The sequence below is a fragment of the Chenopodium quinoa genome, unplaced genomic scaffold (assembly GCF_001683475.1).
Source record: "Chenopodium quinoa cultivar QQ74 unplaced genomic scaffold, ASM168347v1, whole genome shotgun sequence".
Lineage (NCBI taxonomy): Eukaryota > Viridiplantae > Streptophyta > Magnoliopsida > Caryophyllales > Amaranthaceae > Chenopodium > Chenopodium quinoa.
In genome coordinates this window covers 5,223,994-5,248,945 of record NW_018744239.1, presented here as the reverse complement: position 1 = coordinate 5,248,945, position 24,952 = coordinate 5,223,994, and the positions used below count along the sequence as shown (strand labels likewise).

The following is a 24,952-nucleotide window of genomic DNA, read 5'->3' as shown; positions in this document are numbered from 1 at the left end:
TCACAAAAACTACCTCCCTTATCTCACTCTCTCTCCTGTTTGAAACCCTAACTTTTGCAGATCTGGGTGTTCTACTATCTATTTCTTTGAAAACCCTACAAAAATGAGTTCCCCAAACCCAAAAAAGCCAGATCTTGGCGTTGTTGCCACCTACAAGTGCCAGCGACGCACTGGAAAAATGCGTTTGATAGGGACGCGTACTGCAACCTACCTGGATATGAGGCGTAGGACTGGCGGGGGTGCAAAGCTTGCTCCTTATGACTCTAATGAGGAGCGTGGTCAGGCTTCGAATGCAGATCTGGGCAAAAAGGTTGAGGGTTCCATCAAAAAACCTCCTGAAGTCGTTATTCTGGAAAACGATGTTGATGAACCCCCAGTTGCGGCCCCTTTGGCGGCGAAATGCGTTCTAAAGGGGGTGGAGGAGGGTAGATTTGGGTCTGCCCAACTTACGACTCTAATGAGGAGCGTGGTCAGGCTTCGAATGCAGATTTGGGCAAAAAAGGTTGAGGGTTCCATCAAAAAACCTCCTAAAGTCGTTATTCTGGAAAGCGATGTTGATGAACCCCCAGTTGCGGCCCCTTTGGCGGAGAAATGCGTTCTAAAGGGGGTGGAGGAGGGTATATTTAGGTCTACCCAACTTCTCTCTGGGAAAAAACGCGACATATTTGAGCCCCCTGTGGCTGACGGTGTTGAAATTGAAGGGGATTACAACCCTTTCACCTCTGGCTCCAACTAATCATGCAGTGTAACTCATTTCTTACCCTAGAATTAATTGACTCCTCGTTTTCATGTTCTCTCATTGTGTGATTTATCTGGTGTTTTTTATTGTTATCCTGATTTGGGGTTGCATGGTTGAACTGGTTTGCCTTGATTAGCCTGATTTGCATGCTGATTCCATATTTAGGTTATGTTTCCTATTTTGACAATTATTGCTTGTAATTGTTGACTGTTGTTGGGAGAATATGTGAAGTGGTTGTAATGAATTGTGTTCTGTAGTTGGAATTGCATGGTGGTTGTCCTAATTAGGGTGTATTTGGTGTATTGAGAGTAATTGCTAGTAACTATGGCATGTTATAGGGTGAAAATGTAGCTTGGTTGACCTGATGTGCGATGATTAGTATCCTCACTTGCATGCTGGTTGCCTTAATTAGGTTGTGTTTGCTATGTTGACACCTCTTAAGAGTTATTGTAGGCTGCTGGTGGGTGGAGAAGTGGGTTGTGGGAATTGATTTCTGAATATTAACCACACTTGTATGCTTGTAGGCCTATTTAGGCTGTGTTTGTTATCTTGAGACTGGTGCACAGACATTGTATATGTTGTTGTTAGGTGTAGAGGTGGCTTGATGTGCATGCTGGCTTGTTTGAACTTATTTGGTTGCTGGTTGCCCTATTTATGCTCTGTTTTCTATTGTATTTGTTTGACATTATTGGTTGGTTGTGATTGGGAAATTGTTTCCTATGGTTGTTTGATACTAGTTAGGCATTTGGCAATGGGGTTTGTGCTATGGTGAATGATGATCAATTTGTGGCATGCACGTCTGTACCTGTATGAGTCCCCCTATGTGATATATGTCCCTAGGTGAACTAAGAGTCCCTGACTGTGTTGTGTGTGCCTGGAAAATCCAAGTGATGAAGGGACTCATTTGATGAAGTACATAACATTGGTAAGTTGGAATTGCTCCAACAACTCCTTATGAGAGTTGTTGTTGAGGGAACCACTTATGCAATGTCTGTGAAAAAAAAAAAAAAAAAACCCTCTGATGGATTGATGTGTGAGTCTGTTTTCCACAGTTACCTCATTTTAATTGTCACTACTTGTAACTAAAACAACCATAATTGATCTCATAAATTAAACCAAAAATTTGTACATTTTCCAAATAAAGGTTGTTAAGACTGCCTTACAACATTAGTAGCCATGACTTAAAACAAAATACACCTAACCAATGATTGTCATACTATAATTAAAAAACAAAACAGAAAACACCACATACTATGTTTCATGCTGCTTCTTTGTTATTCATTGGTTATGTGTGGCAGTCTCACAAAAACCTTGTTCATTTGTCTGACTTGTGTTCAGTCTGCATCTACTTGCATGCCTTCATCTTCTTCATTCCCTTCACCTGTTGATATGAAAACAATGTTGAGGTAATCAACAGCCTGTTGAACCACATTCTTGTCCACCTCTAATTGCTCTGGCAACATCCCAATCCTTTCAAGCCTTTTCTTGCCTTTGTGGGGTGGGGTGAAGTTATTCCCTCCTAGGTGATTGAGTATTTCTTCCATGCAACATTGGAGTGTTATCCAACAATGTTTGTTCAGCATTGAGTTGAACAAATCATAAGCCTTTGTGACCTTCTCTATGAGTTCCCCTAAGTTCTTAGGAAAAGGTTGGTATTGTATGGATTGTATTACATTGAACAGCCCTAGATCTAGCACATTTAAGTCTAAGGACTGAGCTGGCTGGAAAATGAACTGAATATTGAATCCATTTGAGTGACAGGCTGATTCAAATTCCTCATCCCTTGGAATTTGATGAGGTCTGGCATTATCCCACTGAATCCATATGTCCTTGGGTAGATGGGAAGGCCATTTAGCTTTGATGCCTGGAATGCCATTATTCAGTAGCATTGCCCTTATGGCTTCTTTGTTGAGATTCTGTGTAGCCTTGATTTCTACAACACCAGCCTCCCTGTTTTTGCTTTTTTTCTTTGCTATGCTTTCATACACAAATGGAAATATTCCATACTTTCCATCATGTAATATTGCTCCTTGGTGGTAAAAAATTGGCTTCCCTACGGCTGCCATGAACATGCCCTTCACTTTGAACCTTTTGGGCTGTTGGCACATATATGGGTTAGCTTCATTTGGTATGAGGTAAAACCTCCTAGTATCTGGGTTCAAGTAGAACCATTTTTCATTAATGTGGACAACTTGCTACATGTCCATAAACTTAGGGTCCCCATTCTCTGTGGCAGGAAGTAGATGATTTAACACCCATTTCATTCTTGCTATCTTGTGATTGGATGTCAGTACTGGTTGATTTGTGCTTGTATGTGTTCTGAATCTCCCTTGTTTCTTTAGTTTATGGATGGTGACATGTGAGATGTTGAGAGCAGCTCCATAGCTTCTCTCAGTTGTCCTCTTGTACAAAGGTGCTGATTGTAGAAACTCATCAGTGTACTCTCTGGGTTTAGGTCTAGTTTTGCCTAGTTTCTTGCTTCTGACATCTATGACATTCCCCATTACCATTTGTGTTTAGATGTCTGTGAATAGCCTCTAGATTGTTGACCTATGTACATTGAATTTTTTTGCTTGCTGTGATAAGTAGCCTCTTGGCAATTCCACCCCCCCCCCCCCCCGCCTCTAGCTTCAGTAGATAAGCATCTACAAGCTCCCTTTTTCTAGAAAACAGTCAACTGTTTTCTACTTTTGGGTTCCTGAAATCCACCTTCATGCTCAGTGTTGTTGCTGTCATTGTGTTCAGTTCCTTCCATGTTGTTTGCTTGATTGTGATCCATATTGTTTTCATCATGTAACATCTGATCAATGCTGAAAAATGCATCATGTGCAATTCCTGGCATGTTGAGTGTACTGATGATGCTGAGTTCCCCACTTGTCAGGTCTGGTAATGAAGTGAGGGGTCTTTTTTTTTTACTACTATGTTGTTGCTGAACCAGAGAAGAAGAAGAAAATGCTGCAACTGGCCTAGGATTAGTTAGTTTCTGGATGTTAGGTAAGACTAACTTTTGGGAAGGAACTTTAATGTCTCTAACTATTGGATATTTTTTTTACTGCTTGTTCTCGGGATTTTAATGGGAATATTTTCGATGATCACGCGGTGTCGTGTGCTGGTATTGTGGGTATTAAATGTCGGCATAATGTTGTCCGAGATACTCTTGTTGATATTTGTTACAGATCTGGGATTTCAGCAAGAAAGAAGGTTGACATAGGGTTGTCTGGAGGAAATGACGGGCCACTCAGACCTGCTGATGTGTTACTTTATTGCTGGGATCGTGGTCGCAATGTTTGTGTGGACTTAACAGGGTCTTCTCCTTTGACACAGACAGGGCTATTTGACTTTGTTCCTGGACGGGTTGTGGCTGATGCGGCTCATCGAAAGCGGGTGAAGTATGAAGCTAGGTGTCGGCTGATTGGACATGGTTTCATTCCCTTCTCCTTTTCTTCGCTTGGGGAATTAGAGAAGGAGGTTGTTGCGTAGCTGAAGCGGGTTCAGAGGTTCTCGACGACGCAAGGCATTGGGGCTCGTGCGGCAGCTCATATCTTCACTAGGGTAGGCTTTGCTATAGCTAGAGGAGTGGGGGCCCATCTTGTATCTCGCCTTCCCACTACATTACTGTAGGTTGTATGACTTGTCTGTTTTTGAGATAATAATAATAATAATAATAATAATAATAATAATAATAATAATAATAATAATAATAATAATAATAATAATAATAATAATAATAATAATAATAATAATAATAATAATAATAATATACAATAAAAGATATGGAAAATATGTGAATTACAAATATATATATATATATTTTTATTAGTAAAGTAAATCACAATTAAATGATTTGATGAATATATATAAAGTATATTTACCATAAAAAGTTTAAAAAAAATGGCTATTTCACCAAATGCCACTGAGTAATTTCGAAATTCACCAAATGCCATCGAACTTTTCAAAATTCACCAAATGCCACTGAGTTTTAGTATAATATCACCAAATGCCATTTTCGTTAGTTGACCGTCATTGTCGGTTAGTTGACCGTTAGTTGACCCCACCACTTGTCACGTGTCACCTTCTGATTGGTTCCTTTTTAAAAAAAATAATTAAACAAAAATTTTAAAAAAAAATTATAAAAGAAAAAACCAAAAATATTAAAAAATTATAAAAAAAAAAAAAAAAAACCCAAACCCTAGCCACCACCCCAGCCCCACCACCCTCCTTTTCCTCCATAACTTCCGACCAACACCACAACAGCCACCCCCCTTAACCCCACCACCAGAAAACGCATCAAATCCAACAGCCCCCTCCCTTTCCCCTCCTCTTCCGTCACGACCCACCTCCCCCCGTCGCACGTATTTCGGGTTCTCTGTTCTTCATTTTTTTCCAGAAAAATCAAAACTTTTACAGAAATTCAACTGATTTTCTCTCTCCTCCATTTTGAAGCTTCTTGTACTAAGTGATGGGGGTGCGAACTTCGGGTTCTCACACTTCCCACATCACTGAACTCATCATCACCAGCTTTTTCCGTCATAAGCTCTGAAAATCCCTTCATCTTCATCTTCTTCTTCCCCCCATGAAATCGAAATTTCCATATTCTTCTTAGAACCCTTTAATTAATCGATCAAGGTTACTTAAAATTCCCAAGTTTTTTAGCTGAATTCTTACTTAGAAGGCAGAAGTTATGGCGGGCGCCGGTGTTGGAAGGGTCTTTGGTGGCGGTTCATCCGGTCGTGTTGGTGTTGGAGCTTCTTTGTTGTTTAATCAGAGGCTACCTCATTCTTCTCAGTCTCGACGGGGGGTGGGGTTTTGGATTTTGTGTTTAAAGCTCCGGTGGGGCGCGATGGGGGAAGAGGAGGGGAAAGGGAGGGGGACCGATGGCTGCCGGGACGCCGGTGCAGGTGGGCTGGTGGCTGGGGTTTGAGGTTTGGGGTTTTTTTTTAATTATTTTTTTTAATATTTTGGTTTGTTTTTGGAATTTTTGTAATTTTTTTTATTTAATTTTTTTTAAAAAACGGACCAATCAGAAAGTGACACGTGGCAAGTGGTGGGGTCCACCAACGGTCAACTAACGACTTTCAGTCATTAATGGCACTCGGTGAATTTTCTTAAAACTCGGTGGCATTTAGTGAATTTTGAAAAGTCAGATGGCATTTGGTGAATTTCGCAATTGCTCAGTGGCATTTGGTGAAATAGCCGTAAAAAAAATATACAAATGACACGTGTGTCTGTTTTAGTATTATATAAATGTTATTATTATTGATTCCGTAAATACTCCCTCCGCTCGGGATTATCTGCAACAAAGGAGTAAAATACGGTCTCCTAGGCAAAACTTCTTAAACAAGATTATTGAAAAGTAAGAGGAGAGAGAAGGGATAATTAAACTAAACTAAAATAAAACACACAATTAATGAATGGAGAACAACCACCCCACAAACCACCGCACCACCCCACGAACCACCAACACCCAACCCACGAACCACCGCACCACCCCACGAGCCATCGAAACCACCGAAACCACCACTAAAACCCACCACCCCACAAACCAAACCCACGAAACCCACCAAGAAACCCCCCCAAACCACCACCAAAACCCACCACCCCACAAACCAAACCTACGAAACCCACCACCAAAATCCACCACCCCACAAACCAAACCCACGAAACCGCCCCAAACCACCACCAAAACCCACCACCCCACAAACCAAACCCACGAAACCCACCACGAAACCCCCCGAAACCACCACGAAACCCACCACCAAACCCATGAAACCCAGATCTGAAGGATTGCGCGACGACGAAGTGCGGTGGTGCTAGGGTAAGGTGGTGACGAATTGTGGTGGTGCTGGGGCAAAGGTGGCTGGGGTAAGGTGGTGGAGAATTGCGCGACGAATTGCGGTGGTGCTGGTGCTCTGGGCTCGTCTGGGCTTGTGGTAGGGGCGGCGAAGGTGGTTGGGGTAAGGTGGTGGATTAGTTGGTAAGTCCATGTAATTAACAAATTGTAAACAAAGTTAAAAATTTTAAGTAACGGTAAAGTTGACATTTTATTGCTAAAAATTTACCAAAATAGGAAATAAGAAAAATTGTTGCAGATAATAGAGAGCACCTATTTTTAGTAAATGATGCAGATAATAGCGGGCGGAAGGAGTATTAAAACGGAGGTAACATAAAAAAAACTGAAAAAGCTCAAAGATCATGTCATGGAAAATCTAAAAAAATGTAAAAAGACAAAACAAAACTTGAAAAAACAGGGATTAACCTAACTTTGCTCTCATACAACCTGCGCGCTTTCTTTCTTCACCATTATTTTACAACTCCATTATTGAAGTTTGTTTGAACAACTAAACTCACTTCAACCAAACCAAAACATCTTTTTATACTTCCGCCATTTTCAATCAACTCTACAATTTTTTGATGATCTTCAATCAAACTTCAATGTATTCATTTTTTGTGATTCTTCTTGTTTTCTCTCACTTGAATTTCGAGGTTTCGTCTTCGTCGATTGGATCTCGTTCAATTCTTCGGAAGATTAGCGATGATTCTGTTAATGGTGAATTTCATGATGTTTTTGTTGAATTGAATGATACTAATTTCAAGGATGTTCTTCGTGAAACCCCTGCTACTTTTGCTATTGTCGAATTCTTTGCTCATTGGTTAGTGAATTATTTTAATTGTTTGGATTTTGATATGTTATTCGTAGATTTGATTGATTTTTGTTTTGGATGAATTGAATTGGACATAATTGACTGTATTTATGTTTGATTATTTGAATTGATGATCTTAATTTGCCCCAATTTTAGTTGGTTGTTAATGTTTTGGTGGGTTTGGACAATTGTTGTTGACAGAAAACTAGAAAAGTGTGATTTAGTATGAATTATTATGGAGTAGTTGCTATTCGTGGTAAGTGTTGCACTAGCGATTACAGGAATTGCGTTTATTGCAACTGCGGAGGTAAAGAAAGCATTAGCAATTGCAGACAGCAGTCTTAGTGTTTTGTTGATAATTGTGTACTGGCCCATCTCATTAGCGGGGTGTCGTGGAGTAGAGTTATTAGGAGGATGGGGCCATGGGGGTGTTATAAGAATTTTGTGGGGGCATATAGGGGGTGATGTAGATGTTTTGAATTGTTGTGATAGGGGCGGATTTACTTGTAACCTACTAGTAGTATTAAGTTGTAATTATGGGAAGGGGGTGTGTTTCAAATGGCACAACTGCTCTTTTCTGAAATTTACGAAATTAAACTAGAGTAATACTTATGTTTAGCTTAGGTAGTTGGAGATGGTAGAAGAGGAGCTGTAATTTTAGTACCCTTATGCTTCTTTGTCTTCCTAGAAACTCACTACTATACATGCATTGTATATTTTCATGTCCAAGAATCAAGTCTTTGACATCAGGGTTCATGTCTTGCCTAGGGAGAGCATGAATCATGACTCATGGAAATTGTGACATTGTTAGGGTTATAGCTTATTAGGTACATGCGAATCAGTTGATCGAGAAAGGGCTGAAAGCTGCTGAAGTATATAAGCTGCTCCTTCTGTCACAGACAAAACTACACATGCTCCTGTAAAGAAATATACTTACATGAACATATGCTTAGTCTCTGTGCAATGATCAACTAACAAAGGACGGAGGTAGTATTTAAAAGGCAGTTGTTGCTTGGGATAGGGAGGTGCTGCCAAAATACACTGGAGGCTTTAATACTCTCGATAACATTCCTTGGGTTTTGCCTAGACATTGGTGAAATTAACACAGGGGGATTTCATTATATTTGCAGAATCATAATTATGTACAACTACACTACTTATCACCACTATAGAAACACAAGAGAGAACTGACCGTTATTTGGAGCTTCTTTATTGGCTGAAGGTGGTAAAATATGAAGGAGAGAGATTTGGAACTGTTTCTGGAAAACAATAGTGTCAATTTTTCCCCGGATGGGATAGTGTAGCAATTATGGGATAAGGCATCTCAAAATAATATGTAACCATTTTTTTTTTCTTTGAAGGGAGGACAACATTATTTGCTCATATTTGTTGCCAAAGATCGTCAATACATGGAGCAATGTAAAAATCTAATGCCTGAATATGAATACATGAGTATAAACGTTTGATTACGTCAAGCGTTGATCAAACTCCAATCAATCAATCGATCAGTTAATCAAAGCCTTAAACACATAAGTAGGGTCGGTTACATGAACCAAAAGTGATTATTCCGTGTAGTCATCCACAAAAATCTTCCTCCATCCGTTACGATCAAATACCTCATTCTCATGCAAATCAATATGGTTCATATCCTTCTTAACTCCTTCCAACCTAGTCATTTTTGGTCTCCCTCTACCTTGTTTAACCTCTCCATGATTCCACTCTTCGTACCGGTGCACCCTGTGGTCTCTGTCTTACATGCCCGAACCAACGCAAGCGATTTTCCCTTAATTTGTCTGCAATGCCCGCAACTCCCACTTTCTTGCGAATAATTTCAATTTTTATTCTATCTCTTAGAGTGTTCCCGCATATCCATCTTAACATGCGCATTTCCGTAACCTCTATCTTTTTAATGTGCTTCTTTTTAGAAGCCCAATATTCTGTACTATAAAGCAAGCAACACTGGTAGTATAACAGTCCTATAGAATTTCCCCTTCAACTGTAAAGGAATTCGTCGGTCACATAACAATCCTGTGGCCGCTCTCCATTTAAGCCACGCCGACTCAATCCTGTGGGCCAGGTCTTGATCAATGCCATTTAAGCATTGATCAAACTCCGAACTCATAAAATGTGGAATCACAAAATTAATTTCGATTGTATGTTTTTTTGGAAGATATTAACACAGAGGGATTTTTTATATTCACAGAATCATAATTATCTATATCAACACAGCAACACTAATTGTCATTGGATAGAAAGAAAAGAGAGACTGACCGTTATTTGGAGCTGCTTGATTGGTTAAAGGCGGTTAAATATGGTGGAGAGAGATATGGAGCTGTTTCTGGAAAACAAATGTGTCTTTCCCCCAATGGGATAGTGTTAAAACTTTTGGTATAAGGGATTTTATAAAAAATAAAAAAAGATTGGTCCTTTAGTGCTAAGGACTTAGAACCTGAGCTTGCTTGTGTTCGATTTTACTATGTAGTATTGCAATGTAATAGGAACTTAGCTCCTATTTTTCTTAAATATTTCCTCCATTTCTTTTTAGTTGCATCACTTTCCTAAAACAAAAGTTTCAAATTAGTTGCATCACTTTCCTTTTTAGTTAAACTCTTTCTATCTCTCTCCTATCACACGGGTCCATTGATTTTACTCTCTATCTCTCTTATCTCCTAAAATTGCCTAGGAGTCCGCAATTTGCAAAGTGATGCAACTAAAAAAAACGCAGGAAGTACATATATTTTGCCAAAGCTATTTAAAAAGACACAATTTCATAAAAAGAAATATATAATCATAACAAATACTTACTCCATTTCATTTTAATTGGCATGTTTGACTTTGGACACTATTAACATAAGTTACTTAACTTCTTTTTGTGATTTATTTTTAAGAAATTCAGTCATATCTTGTTAGATTCGTTTCGATTTCTATTTTCCAAAAATCAAAGTATAAAATTTTTGCCTATAGATAATGGAAGATATGAATATTTGAAATTACATGTTGACAAATGTCCTTAATGTCTCAGCTAAAATGAAAAAAGAGAATGTACCTATCTTTTACGGTTCCAGATATCTCGAAAACAAGTAATATGTTTTTTTTTTTCATATTTACGAAGGTGATTGTCAAAATTGATACTTTTGTAACATATGAAACAAATTTGAAAAAAGAATTTAACATGAGATCTCTTAACTTTAATATTCCTTGCTTTAGAACTTTGTAACGAACTTTTTTGGAATTGTTAATAGTAACATGTTGCTTAGATTTAAGCTGCCCTCTCTCAAAGGCAGAAAAAAGTAAAAGTGGCTTTGTTAGTTGTTAGCTATGTCTTTGGTCTGCCCTTGGGTTTTTTTGCTATACCTCAGTATATGTAAAAATAATTAACCCGAGGAAGTTCCAGCTTCTGGTTGCAATAGAAGTCAGCTTATCTAGAAGAAATGAAACGGATCATTGCTTTACTGCCTTCTTGCACTATGTTGATTGTCTTTCTGGGGTTTTGGAGACTTGAGATTGTTTCTACATACTGAATTTCATGTAGTTGCTTTATACTGTAGTTGCAGTTTTTCCACTTTGGTAAAAGGAGATGTGCTGTGTTTTTTTTTTTTTCTTTCTTTTTGGGCCATAATGATCTATTTATATATTTTAGGCTCTCTTTAATTCTTTATGGGCTAAGGAGGTGAGATTACCCAAATTTTCTAAGAAACTGGGCTAATTTGTAGTTGTGGTTTTTTTGGTTACTTTCTCCTTCTATTAGATATTGTTCTGTGCAGTTCTAATTAAATATTTCTTATGAATAACAATAAAAAAAATTTGGTGATGTCATGTTTGATTGTTAGTACCAAGGATGTGAAGAGTTTCAAGGTAGGGACTAGGGACTCTTTCTAGAACATAGCTTATTCCTGAATCTTGATGAACAACTGATGCTTAGGGATAACTCTTAAAAAGGGTGGCTAAGTTGGTATTATATGTTTTCTGTAAACCACCCCCGTCCCAATAAAAAATAGAAATCTTGGAGTTGAACTTTGCTTGCATCTTGTTGGTTCTCCGAATCATTGGGGACTACAATTATACGAAAGTTTATGATTAAATCTAACATTATCATAGCTATTTAGATACTATATGAGCCCTAGGTTATATTGCCGATTGTTATCATATGCTGACTTTCTAAACTTACAATGTGATCTGACAGGTGCCCTGCATGCAGAAATTATAAGGTAGAATCAAGTGCTTATTAGTTTTTTTGCTGCAAATAGTGCTTCTTTATAACCAACTGTGTGATAAAGTGGAACTATCTTCATGCAGCCTCATTATGAAAAAGTTGCAAGGATTTTTAATGGGCCTGATGCAGCACATCCAGGAATCCTTTTGATGGCTAGGGTAGATTGTGCCTCAAAGGTATTGGTGCTTTGCTCCTGTGTCACCTTTATTACCTCTGTGATTGCATATTTTTTGCTCTTCTTTAGTGAGGATGTGGCTATTATGTCAGCTATCAGGTTGAAGTCTAAATCTGTCGAGCTGAGTCTATCCTATGTGTAATACAGCTTGTGTTGATGAAATGGTTATATGGCAACCTTATTGTGATTGCACCTACTCTTCACTGTTTATTTTTTTTATTTTTTTATTTTTTTTGGGTATAAAAGGGATGTTAAGGAGAAAATTGTTTATTGATGTCATTTGAGGTAATAATATACTTTGTATGAATTTGAACAGTTTAAGACTAATAAAAATGAGGCAATTAGTATGCTCTTTTTTTTGCTCTACTATAATTCAAAAATCCAGGCAAACATGACATGATTTTAGCTTCCTATTTTTCTTACTTTTTCATTTTGATACTGCCTTTCCTTTTTATGTACCTGGTTTTCTCGTCCTTTTGCTCGGAGTGGGTTGTGTTGTTGGTCCTGTGATTGTAATGTCATTATGACATCATATTCTTGTAATGGGAGAGTGATCATTGAAATTGTTGTGAAATCTCAACTACTAGCAATGACAGTCCTCTGTTCAATTATTAGCATCAGTATATTGGAATTCCTTCAACAATTGTGTATAATGTATGCCTCAGCTTTGTTCCAACATTTTCATTCAGTAATTTTTAGCTGCTTCTGCTTTTAATAAATGCATGCATATAACCAAGTTCTTTTTAGTGATTATCCTTTTTTTATTTTATGTTTTTTCACTTTTTTGGCAGCACAGATAAATGCCAAACTATGTGATAGGTTTTCAGTGGATCGTTACCCTATGCTTCTTTGGAGTAGGCCTGGTACGTTTGCATCAACGGCTGCTTGGGATGGAAATGATGGTGATATAATGTCAATCAAGGATGGGCGCACAGCTGATCGGCTGCTTAATTGGATAAATAAGAAAATGAATAGGTGAGGATTCTATTGTCCTATTGCACCTAATTAGTTCATAAACAATATTATTTCTCTTTCTCAAGGTACTTGGGATTGGTAAATTCTTACTCTGGGTTCTGTGCGGCACATTAATTTTGTTGCATGCTTTTTGTTTAGCATTATGGATTTGGTTTGACATTTTTCACTGCAGTGCTGCTGTACAGATCTTTGGTATTATAGCTGCTGTACTTGAGGATATTTACTCTTTATTAAAAGTATTAACAGAGGACAACTCTAGGGAAAAAAAAAAAAAAAAAAAAAAAAAAGCACACTTTGACAACTCTTTATCTTCAATAATCTTTTTGAGTAAAAATCATGAAAATCTTTTACTTTGAAAATATGCATTGAGACTCACTGTCAACATTTAACATAATATTTGCTTTTTAAATATTCATAAAAAAGATTAATGTCAATGTAGAAATTTGAATATTGTTAAAGTCAAATTGTTGCAAATAATAAAAATGAAGGAAGTTTGTGATTATTGAGTTTCTTCTGTATTTAATGTACATGACTACATGATACATTTTCTTAGTGCAACATATTATTTTATACTAAAAAAAATTCTATAGGGAAAATGTGGTGTTACAATACTCGTTGTATGTGTCGGTGGGCCAGCTGACATTATGTTTACTCAAAGGAGCAGTATAATGAAAATGTGGAATTGGAGGAATTTTTAATATGTATGTCAATTGTGAATCACGAAGTGTGTGTCCTTGGGAATGGTTTTTGGCTTTCTGTACTAACCCTTACTTCATAGTTATAACTTTTGTTGAGCTCAAATATAGTTCTTTCAATTGTTATTCGATCATACTCCATGAAGGAAATATGTGCAATTTATAAATGTGCACATAAAGAGGGTTTCCTTACCAAGAATTGCATTGAGGTCATTGTTCACTCTCCCTCTCTCTTTTCCCCTTGACCTTTGGTTGGAGCTCAATAGTGCCTCCTTTGATGGTTTTATAAACCAAGATCTACTTTGTTATAATAAAGATTATCTTTGTTTTAATCTTCTTTTTATTATTTCTAGATATCTTAGTATGTTAAAAAGCTGGTCCCATACCCTAAACCCTAGCCTAGGCCGTACACAATTCACAAAGCCATAAACTGGTGAACAGCCTGGATTGACAATTTAAAGGAATCCTCCTTTAACAGCCTGGATTGACAATTTAAAGAAAATACTCACAAAAGATTTAGAATTCAAACCTTGGAACTTGGTTCTCTTGATGTAATTGCTAGTCTTCCTTTTTCATATTAAGGTTGACACCCCATTAGTGCTCCGTGATTTTTTCTTCCATTCTCAAATAGTACTCCCTTCGTCCCTGTTGTTTACCCCATTAGTATTTACGGTCTCCAAGATGTGTCTTGAAATGTATATTTCCATATTCGTAATATTAGAAAAACTTGCTATAAATAAAAACATACAATGAGACGAATCCAAAAAGATCCCACATGGCTATATTATCACCTTTTGATTAACAGGAATTTATTGTAAGTTTTTAAAGTTTGTCTCAAATATTTGCAATTGGGCAAACAGATAGAGATGGAGGGAGTACAATGAGATTGGCTCGCATACAAAGGAGACTTTTGCAATGAGAAGATATAGAGAGAGATGTGAGAAAGTGCCCATGATGAGGTGAGTGAAAGAATGAAATTACAAATCATCCAAAGATGGAGGTTGTTGCATAATGGAGGAAGTAAATTTATTCACTACCTTTCTAGAAAAAGTGAAATATTTTTGGTGACTATTTACAAAATTATTAAAATGAAATAAGATTCATGAAGTTTCTTTTTTAATTTGTTACTCCAACTTTGCATTTAGTTCTGTTTTATTATTTATAATTGTTTAATTGTTAACTTAATTAAGGTGTTTGAAATTGCCCCCCCCCCCCCCCTATTTTGTAACTATGGTGATAAATTTTCTCTCTCTTCAAAAGATGCTGACATAATGTTTATGCTGCTCTCTAAAACATGGTGACATATTCCACTCTAGTTTTCTGTCTTTCCCCTAACTGATTGTGAAGAAGCAATGCCTACAAATGTACCATGGCTACTAATCCACATGAAAGCTCATTCTGCTATATTGTTAATTTGTGTAAATTTAATCCATGATGTAGTATTATATTGAATTTTATCTTTACATTCCATTATTAGCTCCTAGAATAATGCTAGATTGTCTTTCTACAGCTCATATGGTTTTGATGACAATAAATATGAACATGAGCACCTTCAATCAAAGACTTTAGTTCCTGAGCAGGTACTTTTAACTATAAGAATCAGTTTTTTTTATTTATTTTTTATTTTTTATTGTTGTTGTTGATAATGATGATGATGATGATGCCTTGATTTGGTGTAATAAAATATTTGTTATTATGCATGAAGATTGCGCAAGCAGTTTATGACATTGAGGAAGCAACATCTTCTGCTTTTGATATTATTATGCGGCATAAGGTACTGTCAGTCATCTGCTTAGATTACATACGTGCTAGGCTTGTTCCAGGCTTCATTTCTTTATATTCTACATGTGGAATGACAGATGATTAAAACGGTGACCAAAGCTTCACTCGTGAGGTTTCTTCAACTTATAGCAGCTCATCATCCTTCAAGGAGGTATGCCATATAGTTCTCACCAAACATCACATCTGCCAGATGTGACCATAATTTTATCAATGCTGTAAGGAAGTGCCTAATTTATGGGTTTTTTTTTTTTTCTTCCACCATGGATATCTGGTATCAGATGCCGTAAAGGAAGTGCTGAGATACTTGTCAACTTTGATGACTTGTATCCACCAGAGATTATGGCAGATAATAAAGAAAATGGCATATCTGAAAATGCAACGAAAATTCTTGGGAGTTTCCAGATTTGTGGAAAAGATGTTCCTCGTGGATACTGGGTTGGTACTTCTCTTTACTAATTCTTGTTTTATTTCTGGTATATTGCTATCTTACACCTCCCCTGTTCCTGTTCCTTACCTTTAGTCAGCATACCAGCCTCCTTGCCAGCCGTATCCATCATGCTTTCTCTCTTTCTTTAGCACCTCCTTGCCTCCACCTTAGCCATCCCTTCGTATCCTCACCCTTGCCCAAAGTCTGCCAAACATGGGTAGGAGAAAATTGCATTGTCATCAGAGTTTAGTCAATTTACGAACACAAAATTCCTGCCTACTGCTGGGTCTGGAGATTAGGCCATTAGGGTGTATATATGTACTCATCAAATCGATTGTAGGGAAACTGTTTCTCTAATTTTTTTCAGGTGAGATGCTTTAATTGCTATTTCAGGGAACAAAAAAATATAGGGAGTAGATAGTTAAAGTGGCAATTATTTAGCCAAAGTAATTTGTAATATGAAAACAATGCACTCCTAGTTAGCCAGGAATTAATTGTTAAATTTGATCATAATAAATGTCATCTTTTTTTTTCTTTTTTCTTTTTTTTTTCACAAAAAAATTGTTTTCTTAGCTGAACATTTCAATGAAATACGTTTTGATATCTCTTGTTTGGCTGTTGCAGATGTTCTGTCGAGGAAGCAGGAATGATACAAGAGGCTTTAGGTGTGTGAGCTCCTTGTTCTGTTGTAATTTCAACTTAGCTTCTTCAGTTTGTTTAATTTATGTTGAAGTATGTGGCAATCAAATTAACTCTATTACACTTTTTTTTATTATTTTTTTTATTTTGGGGGGTGGGAAGAAGGAACAATACTGCCTCCCATTCTTCCAGTAGTGCTTTACACAAGGATTGTATTCCTTTGCTCTGTTGCTTTATAAAAGACTTCCATTATATTGAAAATTTAAGTTAATTCCATTGGAATGTGGTGTGTTTTTGACTTGCCTTTCAGTACTCAAGATTACCTTTCTCCATTGATCATATTTGAAACATTTCTACTTTTGCTAGGCTGTTTCTTTTTCCCTGTGATATACATTGGTAGAAGTAGAAACAGTTAAAAATCTATGCCTACACTTGATGATATTTAATGGCAGTATAGCGTTAGAATATTGAATTCTATGTTTTATCTTTTTGTCGTTGTACAATGATACTCTTATGGATGATTTAGGGGGCGAATGGTTTAACAAAGGGAAACAAGGAGAATGAAATATTAACCCTTATATTAGGTGGTTGTTTGTTTTAAAATCCATTAGCTTTACCCTTCCATACAACCACCATCACCACCACCACCACCCTACCCTTCAATCAACCCTTCCCTTCAACCACCCTCCACCACCATCCTCCTGCCCCCATCGCCCTCTTGTTGCTACTATTGCTCCTCCCCTCTCTTTCTCTCTCTCTCTCTCTCTCTCTCTCTTTACCGATATTCTTGTAGATCTGGTAGGTTTCAGGGCGGTGAGGGTGGTTTCGGGGTGGTTGGTCTGATTTCGGGTGGGTTTGGAATGGGTGCGGTGGTTTCGGGGTGGGTTGGTTAGGGTGGGGTTTTGAGCAGGTGAGAGGTGAGGGGTGGTTTCTGGGCTGTTAGGGTGAGGTTTCGGCCGGGTGAAGGATATTCATGGTGGTTAGGGTGGGGTATGACAGTACGATCGCTGGTAGGGCCGCAATGGCAATGCTGGTGTGGGCTGTGGTGGTGGGTGGTGCCGGTGAGGGTGGTGTTAGGTGATTATGGTGGGTGGTGCAGGCAGAAGTTGTGATGTGGTGGTGTAGGGTGGCTCAAGAAAGGGAATGGAAGTACAATTACCATGGTAGAGGTGAGGAATCAAAGTAGAGGACTTTGAGGGTATGAAAACGGTAAAGGAAATGATCTTAATGGCATAACAATCAACAACAAAAACCCATAAATTATCTCAGCACTTCGTTTACGGCATCTGATACCAGATATCCATGGTGGGAAGAAGCATATTTTATTTGCTTAGTCTTTGATAATAACCCCATACCATACACCCCCCCTAGTTCGTTAAAATGAGAGCTGTAGAATTTTGAAAAATGTTATAATGTCTTATTATGGGTTTGCTTTATCTGCAGTTGTGGATTATGGGTTCTATTGCACTCCCTTTCTGTGAAGGTTGAAAATGGTGAGAGCCACACTGCATTCACAACCATATGTGAATTCATTCACAACTTTTTTATCTGCGAGGAATGTCGGGAACATTTTTTTGACATGTGTTCGAGGTGAGGATGCTAAAATCCACTCCTTTGACTTCTTAGCAATTTCTTCAGTTCGAAAGTTTCAGCATGGTCATTTGATGTGAGATTATTTTACATTTCAGGGTTGACAGTCCTTTAAACAGTACACGTGACTTTGCCCTTTGGTTATGGGACGTGCATAATCAGGTCAATGAAAGGCTAAGTAAAGAAGAAGCTGCTCTCGAGACTGGGGATCCCAACTATCCGAAGATGATCTGGCCTCCAAAGCAGCTATGTCCTTCTTGTCACTTGAGCCAGAAAGGTGACTCGAGCAGCCAAGTTAATTGGGACAAAGAAGAGGTGTTCAAGTTCTTGGCTAGTTACTACGGAAAAACATTGTTGTCTGCATACAAGGACAAAGACCTTCTAAGGCATGACGAGGTACAGAATTCACATGCTGAAGAACAGATGGAGGCAACAAATCCCATGGTTGTGTCAATTGGAGCAGCTCTTGCTCTCGCTGTTGCTAGCGCTGCATTCGGGGCATTGACTTGCTATTGGCGTTCACAGCAAAAGAGTCGAAAGTATAGACATCTACACTCTTTAAAGAACATATGACTATTAGGAGGGTAATGAACTCTTTTAAAGATGTCCGGACATAAATCAACTGGAAATTAAAAAAGAAGAAAACAAAATAAAAAACCCTTGAAAGTAGGTTTAATAAGTGCATGTTATTAATATTTTTTTGTTTGAAATTCTTATCCTTTGTCCTTTCACCCTTGATTTCAGGCCAAGAAGAAGCTGGAATTGAGATAATTGAAGGAATGAGTATCGAACACAGTTTACTGAAGGCATGGCCAAGGCAGTTTTAATATGGAAATCTGGGTTATGAATGTACATTTAAGGCTTCCGAACTGTCTCATGCAGAGTGCACCGCGGCTCTTTGCTGTAACATTATATGCAATGTACAGAGCATCTGAATTTGGTCGGCAGTTTCGTAAACTCACATATGTTGCCTCTTAGCCACATACTTACACAATACACGCTTTCTTCATTTTTTGTATGGTGCTTACACATTGTCGTGGAAGTTCAGAAATCATCATGAAATTGGTTCTCATATGCATTAGCGGCTAATGTCTGTCCGTAAGGATATTGTTAATTTGATGCCAATTTTTGAGTAAAGATAAGGGATACATATGTTCATTTATATTTCGAGTTATGTCTGCTCCTACGAGTTTATACTGTCAAACTTCTTTCATTTATGTCTTTGGAAAAATAGCTGAATATTGTTTACTGTTGGGTTTACTGCAAATGATTACTCTTTTACTTCATGGAATTGTAACACAAAAATCCTTCTTCAATTCTTGAAAACCCACTCCTTTCCTTAGCAAACCATTGTATGCTATGTACAGAGCATTTTAAATTTTGCTGGAACTTTTGCTCAACATCAATTTCCACGGCGTATCTAAAAACATGCTTTTGAGGAGAAATCCTTCTTCAAAGCTTGGAGGATTCTCACCGCTGTAACAGGCAACAATTGGCAAAATAATTAAAAACTAGTGAGTATCCTGGACAATGTCCTGAGCAATTTTTTGTAATCATTGTCTAGTAACAAATTTTAACTAAAATAAATGTTAAAAACACCATTTATGTAAAATTCCAATGCGGAATCAAGATTATGTCCTCAACCAAATATTGCCCAAACAAGATGAGAATAAGCCTCACTTAGTTTTAAAACAATGGAATTATAAACAAGGTATTGTAATAAACTTGCCCATTATTTTGGGCAATATGGCAACCGAACAAGAATTATCAATGAGAAGTGTCCTTTGCTGCTTGAAGGAACAACAAAATTTCATAGCCCAAAACTTGATTTGCCAGAAGCTAAGCCTTGAACTATTTAGGGGATCAGATGTACCAGTTCAAGGTTACAAGTCATAACCAAAATACAGATCAAACAATCAGGAGCAGAAGAGAAGTAATCATGAGGTCGAAGGGGAAAATGCTGGACTAGACAGAGTAAGAGAAAGACGAAAATAAACTGAAAGGGGCAAGCATTCAGCGAGCATAAGGTTCATAAACTAGACTGAGAGAGCTGCACTCTCTACAGACGTTTTACTTTTCTTTTTTTTTGCTCTAAACAATCATTAACCTACATGTCGTAACCTTAAACAGCTGCAATAAGCCAAATAAGGGAGACCTGGGAAACAAATACTATGTATTTAACTTTCAACATAACTACAAATTTAACATTATGGCAAGTACATTGATACAGAGCAGGTTTACATGACAATTTCTCTATAATCAGTATTTACATAATCTCTTCTAAAGAAAGAACATTTATGCAGTTTGCACCTGGAGAACTTCTGACTTCACATGTACAGGTTCTGCAACTCTCCTAGTTTCTGGCATATCATCGACATCTATATCCAACTGATTTACTCCACGAACGAATGCTGTGAACATAGGAAAATGTTTAGGGGAGAAAAAATCTGCCCCCATTCTTTGATACGTGAACGAATCCACTATTGGGTCCTCTTCTGATAGATTGCTCTTTATATTAGAAAATCCATCAGTTACTTTAGAAAGTGAAAGGTTTTCGCCAGATATACCCACCCCTTGCACTCTGCATACATCTTTAATTTGTGCAAGTAATGACTGAGGACTTGATCCATTTGGTTCGCGAGCGTCTGACAGGTCCAATCCTGGCAATATTATTCTGCATGAATTCTTGCCAAACACCTCAATAACTTCTTCATATCCATCTCTATTAACTGTGTTGTAAAAACCAGCAGTCAACTCTGAAGGGTGGGACTGAGTCTTATACCATGAATGTACCAAGGGTAATTTTCCAGAAATGATCAATGGAGTTTCACCGAAAACAGTCAAGGCAATGGAAAGAATGCGGTTCCCATGAGAGATGAGCTGGTTGGAATACCATGAAAGAAAGAAGTCGCCATAAGGAGTCTCCCAAGATCCACCATTATCCTTAAAGAAGTTTTTCGCACAAGGAGGCTCATTGTATGAAGGAACGTCATGAGGCCCACCCAGACCCCACATTGGTTTGCCCATCTTTTCAGCATACTGCTTGAGGTATGTGAGCATGTATTTGTCGTAGCACTGGAATTCTCCAACACCCGAGTGGTTATTGTGTGATGCTGAATCATGGCATGAAGGGTAACGAAGCTCGCCATCAGGTCCAAGCCCTATTGTGACACCCTACAGAAAAGAATAGGAAAGACATTAGTTAGCAATAAAGCTACCTCACAAGTGTGATAGCAAATTATACTAAAGCAGGTATCCATACTCACAGTGATAGTGGATCCCATGAAAGGTGAAAATGTTGATTTGAAGCTCTCACAGAAATTTTGATACACTTCAATTGGCGATCTACTGTCAAAAATAGGCAAATCATCTACAGCTAATGATAAACACTCTTTGTATTGTTGCCCCAAGCGGTCGGTGAAGTATATACTTGGGTCAGCCTCACCAAATTGAGAAACCCAAGTAGGGAGAGGAATTTTTGGTTCCTGAGAAGCATGGAAGCAGAGGCTTACACGCAGCTTTAAACCCAATTTGTGGACCATCTCTGCAATAGCAAGGTAGCCAGACCAGTCATACTTTCCCATAGCATCCTTCTCAACAATTCCCCACCAGACAGGAAGCTCCACACCATCAACGCCCATTAGCTTCAAAGCTTTTAAGCCAGCAGTTATAGCTCTCTCATGATTCAGTGTGTTGTCCCTTGACACTGTATCTACGGGTAACCCAACAAAAAGGTTTACACCATCAACCTGGATATTCAATAAATCGTACGATTAGACATGAGATTGATAGTGGGTTCGATAATGACAAAAATACAATCCAAGGACCAAACTCATCCATTGAAAACTTGAAGATAAATATATATATTGAAACTATACTACAAGTTTTGAGATCAATTATGACCAAAACTTGCACTCTTGACTGACAAATTCTCACAAAATTCTTCATTAATTCCCACAAATTTTCGATCTCAAACTGTTGCTCCATTAGCAACATTACCACAATTGAATTCACCATTTTGCGGCATACATAACCTTCAATACTCCTCACCCCTGAAAAAAATGGTGAAATAAAAAACATTCAAAGCAATCAAAACAACTTCCCCTTCTTTGGCCTTGAATACCTTACCATACAAAAATCATACTCCCTCTATCCTACAAGAACTTTCTCATATCTCTCTTATTGTCCCACAAAAATCGACTCACTTCTCTCTTGGGCTATGTCCATTCGATATAATACTGTTTTCCATTTTCATCTTTAACATATTATATTCATCTTCTCTCTCAATTCTCTTAAAGCATTACTCTACATTATATTCATCTTCTCTCTCAACTCTCTTAAAGCATTACTCTTCCATTAGTCCCAACTATCTCTTACTCGAGGAAACCCCAATATATCACAACATAAATGTCAATCGAGTGACATTTTTGTAAATAAATCAACAATTTTACCCAGTCGTGACATTTTCATTATGAAAGCAACATTCAACAAAAAATTGTTGCTTTACTTACGAAATTACCACTTGATTAACAATTTTTACTCATCTTTGTGGTATACTTGAATTTTCTCATAAGCTTCTAATTTTACTAAAATTAACAATACACACTACCTTATTTTTAGTCTGTATACACTTCTACTTAACAAACCCCATCAAGAATACTCTCCTAAAACTATATGCCCAAACAACACTTACAGTATTTACTGGATGACTCAGAAGATTCTACAATAATTTTCACTGGATTTTCTTCACTTTATAATAATAATTCATAAACACTGCAATAATTGGTTTATTATAATCACTAAATCACAGCAGCAGCAACAACAACAAAAACAATTAATAATTAAATAGAAAATTTGAAAAATTAAAATTAAAAAATAAATATAGAAGAGAAAGCTCACAGAAATTGAATTAGGCGAAGCAGATGTCTTCTCGACAGGTATAACATTAGATTGCGTAGCTCTAAGAGGAAATCGAAACCCATAATTACCCTTTTCCTTGATCTTTGATTGATCAAATAATACCCTAGATTTCTGTTTATTATTTCCAAAATTGGAAATACATAAATCTCTCAGATTTTCTTCGATCTTCCCAATCTTCATCTGTGAATTACCAATTACTGATATCTCCATTTTTACAAGAAACAAATAGACTTAACACTTCAAAAAAAAAATCTGACTGAAAAATATGAGAAATTTAGAAGAATTTTTTGGATTATAGTAGTAGAAAAGTGTATAATTTTTAAGTTAAATGAAATGTGAAGATGTTTAAATAGGAAAAGTGCTTTTTTAGGTGGGTGGGAAAGTGCATAGTGAAGAGCCAACAAGAAAATGCCACGTGTTGAATACAGGTGGCAATTGAAGAACAGCCGCAAATAATGGTTATGGATTACGAATTTGTAACGTTTTTTCTGAAATATTGAAAAGGTTGTTTGTGGATGAAACAATCTTAGACATTTTTCACAAGCACGTGACTTTTAATCTACTTTCAATTTCTTTGTTTGAGCATCCTTATCCATTCAACAAATTACAACTTGGACTAACACTTTTATTTTGGGGCATTAAAGTTTGAAAATTTTGGATTGGTGTACTATGAGTGGCATTCAATTTCTATGTTGGAGCATCCTTATCCATAAAAAAATTACAGTATTACAATTTGGACAAGAGTTTTAGTGAAACGCTAAACATCGCCCACAAATTACCACATAAAGCCCACAAATATGTTATGATTTGACCATTATGCCCTTTTGCTAAAATTGAGATAATCTCGGTGTAAAAAATGTGGAGCCGTATTGGCTCGTCGGGGGAGACCGGATGGCAGGCCGGAGATGCGGGGGACGCCGGAGGTACGTCGTCGTCGACGGAAAACGAGGTAAGTGACCGCTAAAATTCACGGTTTACCGTCGTAGTAGCTACGGCGCCTAGGGTGGACGCCCAAACCGTAGCCTGGACGTCCAAGCCGGACGCCAAAACCACCAGAGTGGCGTCCAGGCTAGACGCCCAGACCACCAGAGTGGCGTCCAGCCCAGACGCCCAGACCACCAGACCGGCGTCCTGGCCAGGCGCCACTCCACTGGGTGAGGCGGCCCTGCCAGGCGCCAGTCCAGTGGGTGTGGCAGCCCTGGCAGACGCCACCTTTAATAATTAATTTTTATTTTTTCCTTTTTGATTTTGTTGTTTTTTATTTAATTTTTTTGTGAAAATAAAAAATCGAAAATGATTTTTTAAAAAAATTCGAAATGGGTTTTTTGTAAATTAAATTTGAAAATTCGAAATAGGTTTTTGTAAAATTAAATTTGAAAATTCGAATTGGTATATTTTTAAATTTAGTTTGAAAATTCGAATTGGGTTTTTAAAAAAATTAAGTTTGATTATATATAATTATGTTTTTTTTGTGTTAATTATGTGGAAATATAGAAATTAAATGTATTATCCGTTAAATGTATTTATTGTAATATATAATTGATGCAGGAATATGGTGGAGACGGAAATGATTACAGTGAGATATTTGGACATGATGGTCCATTCGAAGAAGCTCAACATGCAATTGATTGGGCAAAACAGGTTGCAATTGCAGCTGGATTTTGCTTGGTAGTAGCAACTCATAAATCTCAACGGGATGGTAGAATGGATCGCATTTTGAGATGTGACCGTTATCGCAAAAGAGAAGAAAGAGATTTTCGTACAGCCACTCGGTTTGACACAAAGCGGAAAGGTTGTGGGTGTGAGTTCAGAGTAAAGGTTCGACAACTACGGAGTCGTGACGGTTGGGAAGTGATAGGTTACTCTAAATGGGGGTATCACAACCATGAGATGATAGTATATGAAGAGGGTCATCGACAACTGAGTGGCTTAAGTCCTGCTGCGAAACTAGTTGTGAAAGAAATGAGTGATGCTCAAGTGAAGCCTGCTAAAATATTAGCATCTGTGTTAGAGAAATTTCCAGAAGACCATCCAAACCGAAGACACATCTACAACGTCAGACAACAACTCAGGTTTGAACGGTCAGAGGGAAGGAACCCTATACAGCAGCTACTACACCAGGCACAATCACGTGGTTACCTGTTCTGGTTTGATTC

At 37.6% G+C, this 24,952-nt stretch overlaps 3 protein-coding genes across 4 annotated transcripts; 1 reads left to right on the top strand and 2 right to left on the bottom strand.

Moving 5' to 3' along the window:
• Positions 1-2,073: 2,073 nt before the first annotated feature.
• LOC110694311 lies at positions 2,074-2,805 on the bottom strand. Its single transcript, XM_021871485.1, has one exon. The coding sequence runs from the start codon at positions 2,803-2,805 to the stop codon at positions 2,074-2,076; it is 732 nt and encodes a 243-aa protein (XP_021727177.1).
• A 3,912-nt stretch (positions 2,806-6,717) lies between these two features.
• On the top strand, positions 6,718-19,202 carry LOC110694255 (sulfhydryl oxidase 2-like). Of its 2 annotated transcripts, none has more exons than XM_021871434.1 (12): positions 6,718-7,389; positions 11,564-11,588; positions 11,677-11,769; positions 12,565-12,743; positions 14,949-15,018; positions 15,144-15,212; positions 15,298-15,371; positions 15,499-15,655; positions 16,272-16,312; positions 17,730-17,876; positions 17,975-18,460; positions 18,621-19,202. In XM_021871434.1, the coding sequence occupies exons 1-11, from the start codon at positions 7,151-7,153 to the stop codon at positions 18,447-18,449; spliced, it is 1,569 nt and encodes a 522-aa protein (XP_021727126.1). In that variant the 5' UTR covers positions 6,718-7,150; the 3' UTR covers positions 18,450-18,460; positions 18,621-19,202. The 2 variants fall into 2 exon arrangements, with proteins under 2 accessions (XP_021727126.1, XP_021727127.1); XM_021871435.1 differs by having other exon boundaries at positions 6,725-7,389; positions 17,975-18,415.
• Positions 19,203-19,868: 666 nt separating this feature from the next.
• LOC110694254 (inactive beta-amylase 9-like) lies at positions 19,869-23,128 on the bottom strand. The gene is made up of 3 exons (XM_021871433.1): positions 22,776-23,128; positions 21,143-21,625; positions 19,869-21,050 (listed from the first exon to the last, which is right to left on the bottom strand). Exons 1-3 carry the CDS (start codon positions 23,004-23,006, stop codon positions 20,172-20,174), a joined length of 1,593 nt encoding a protein of 530 aa, XP_021727125.1. The 5' UTR covers positions 23,007-23,128; the 3' UTR covers positions 19,869-20,171.
• Positions 23,129-24,952: the final 1,824 nt, after the last annotated feature.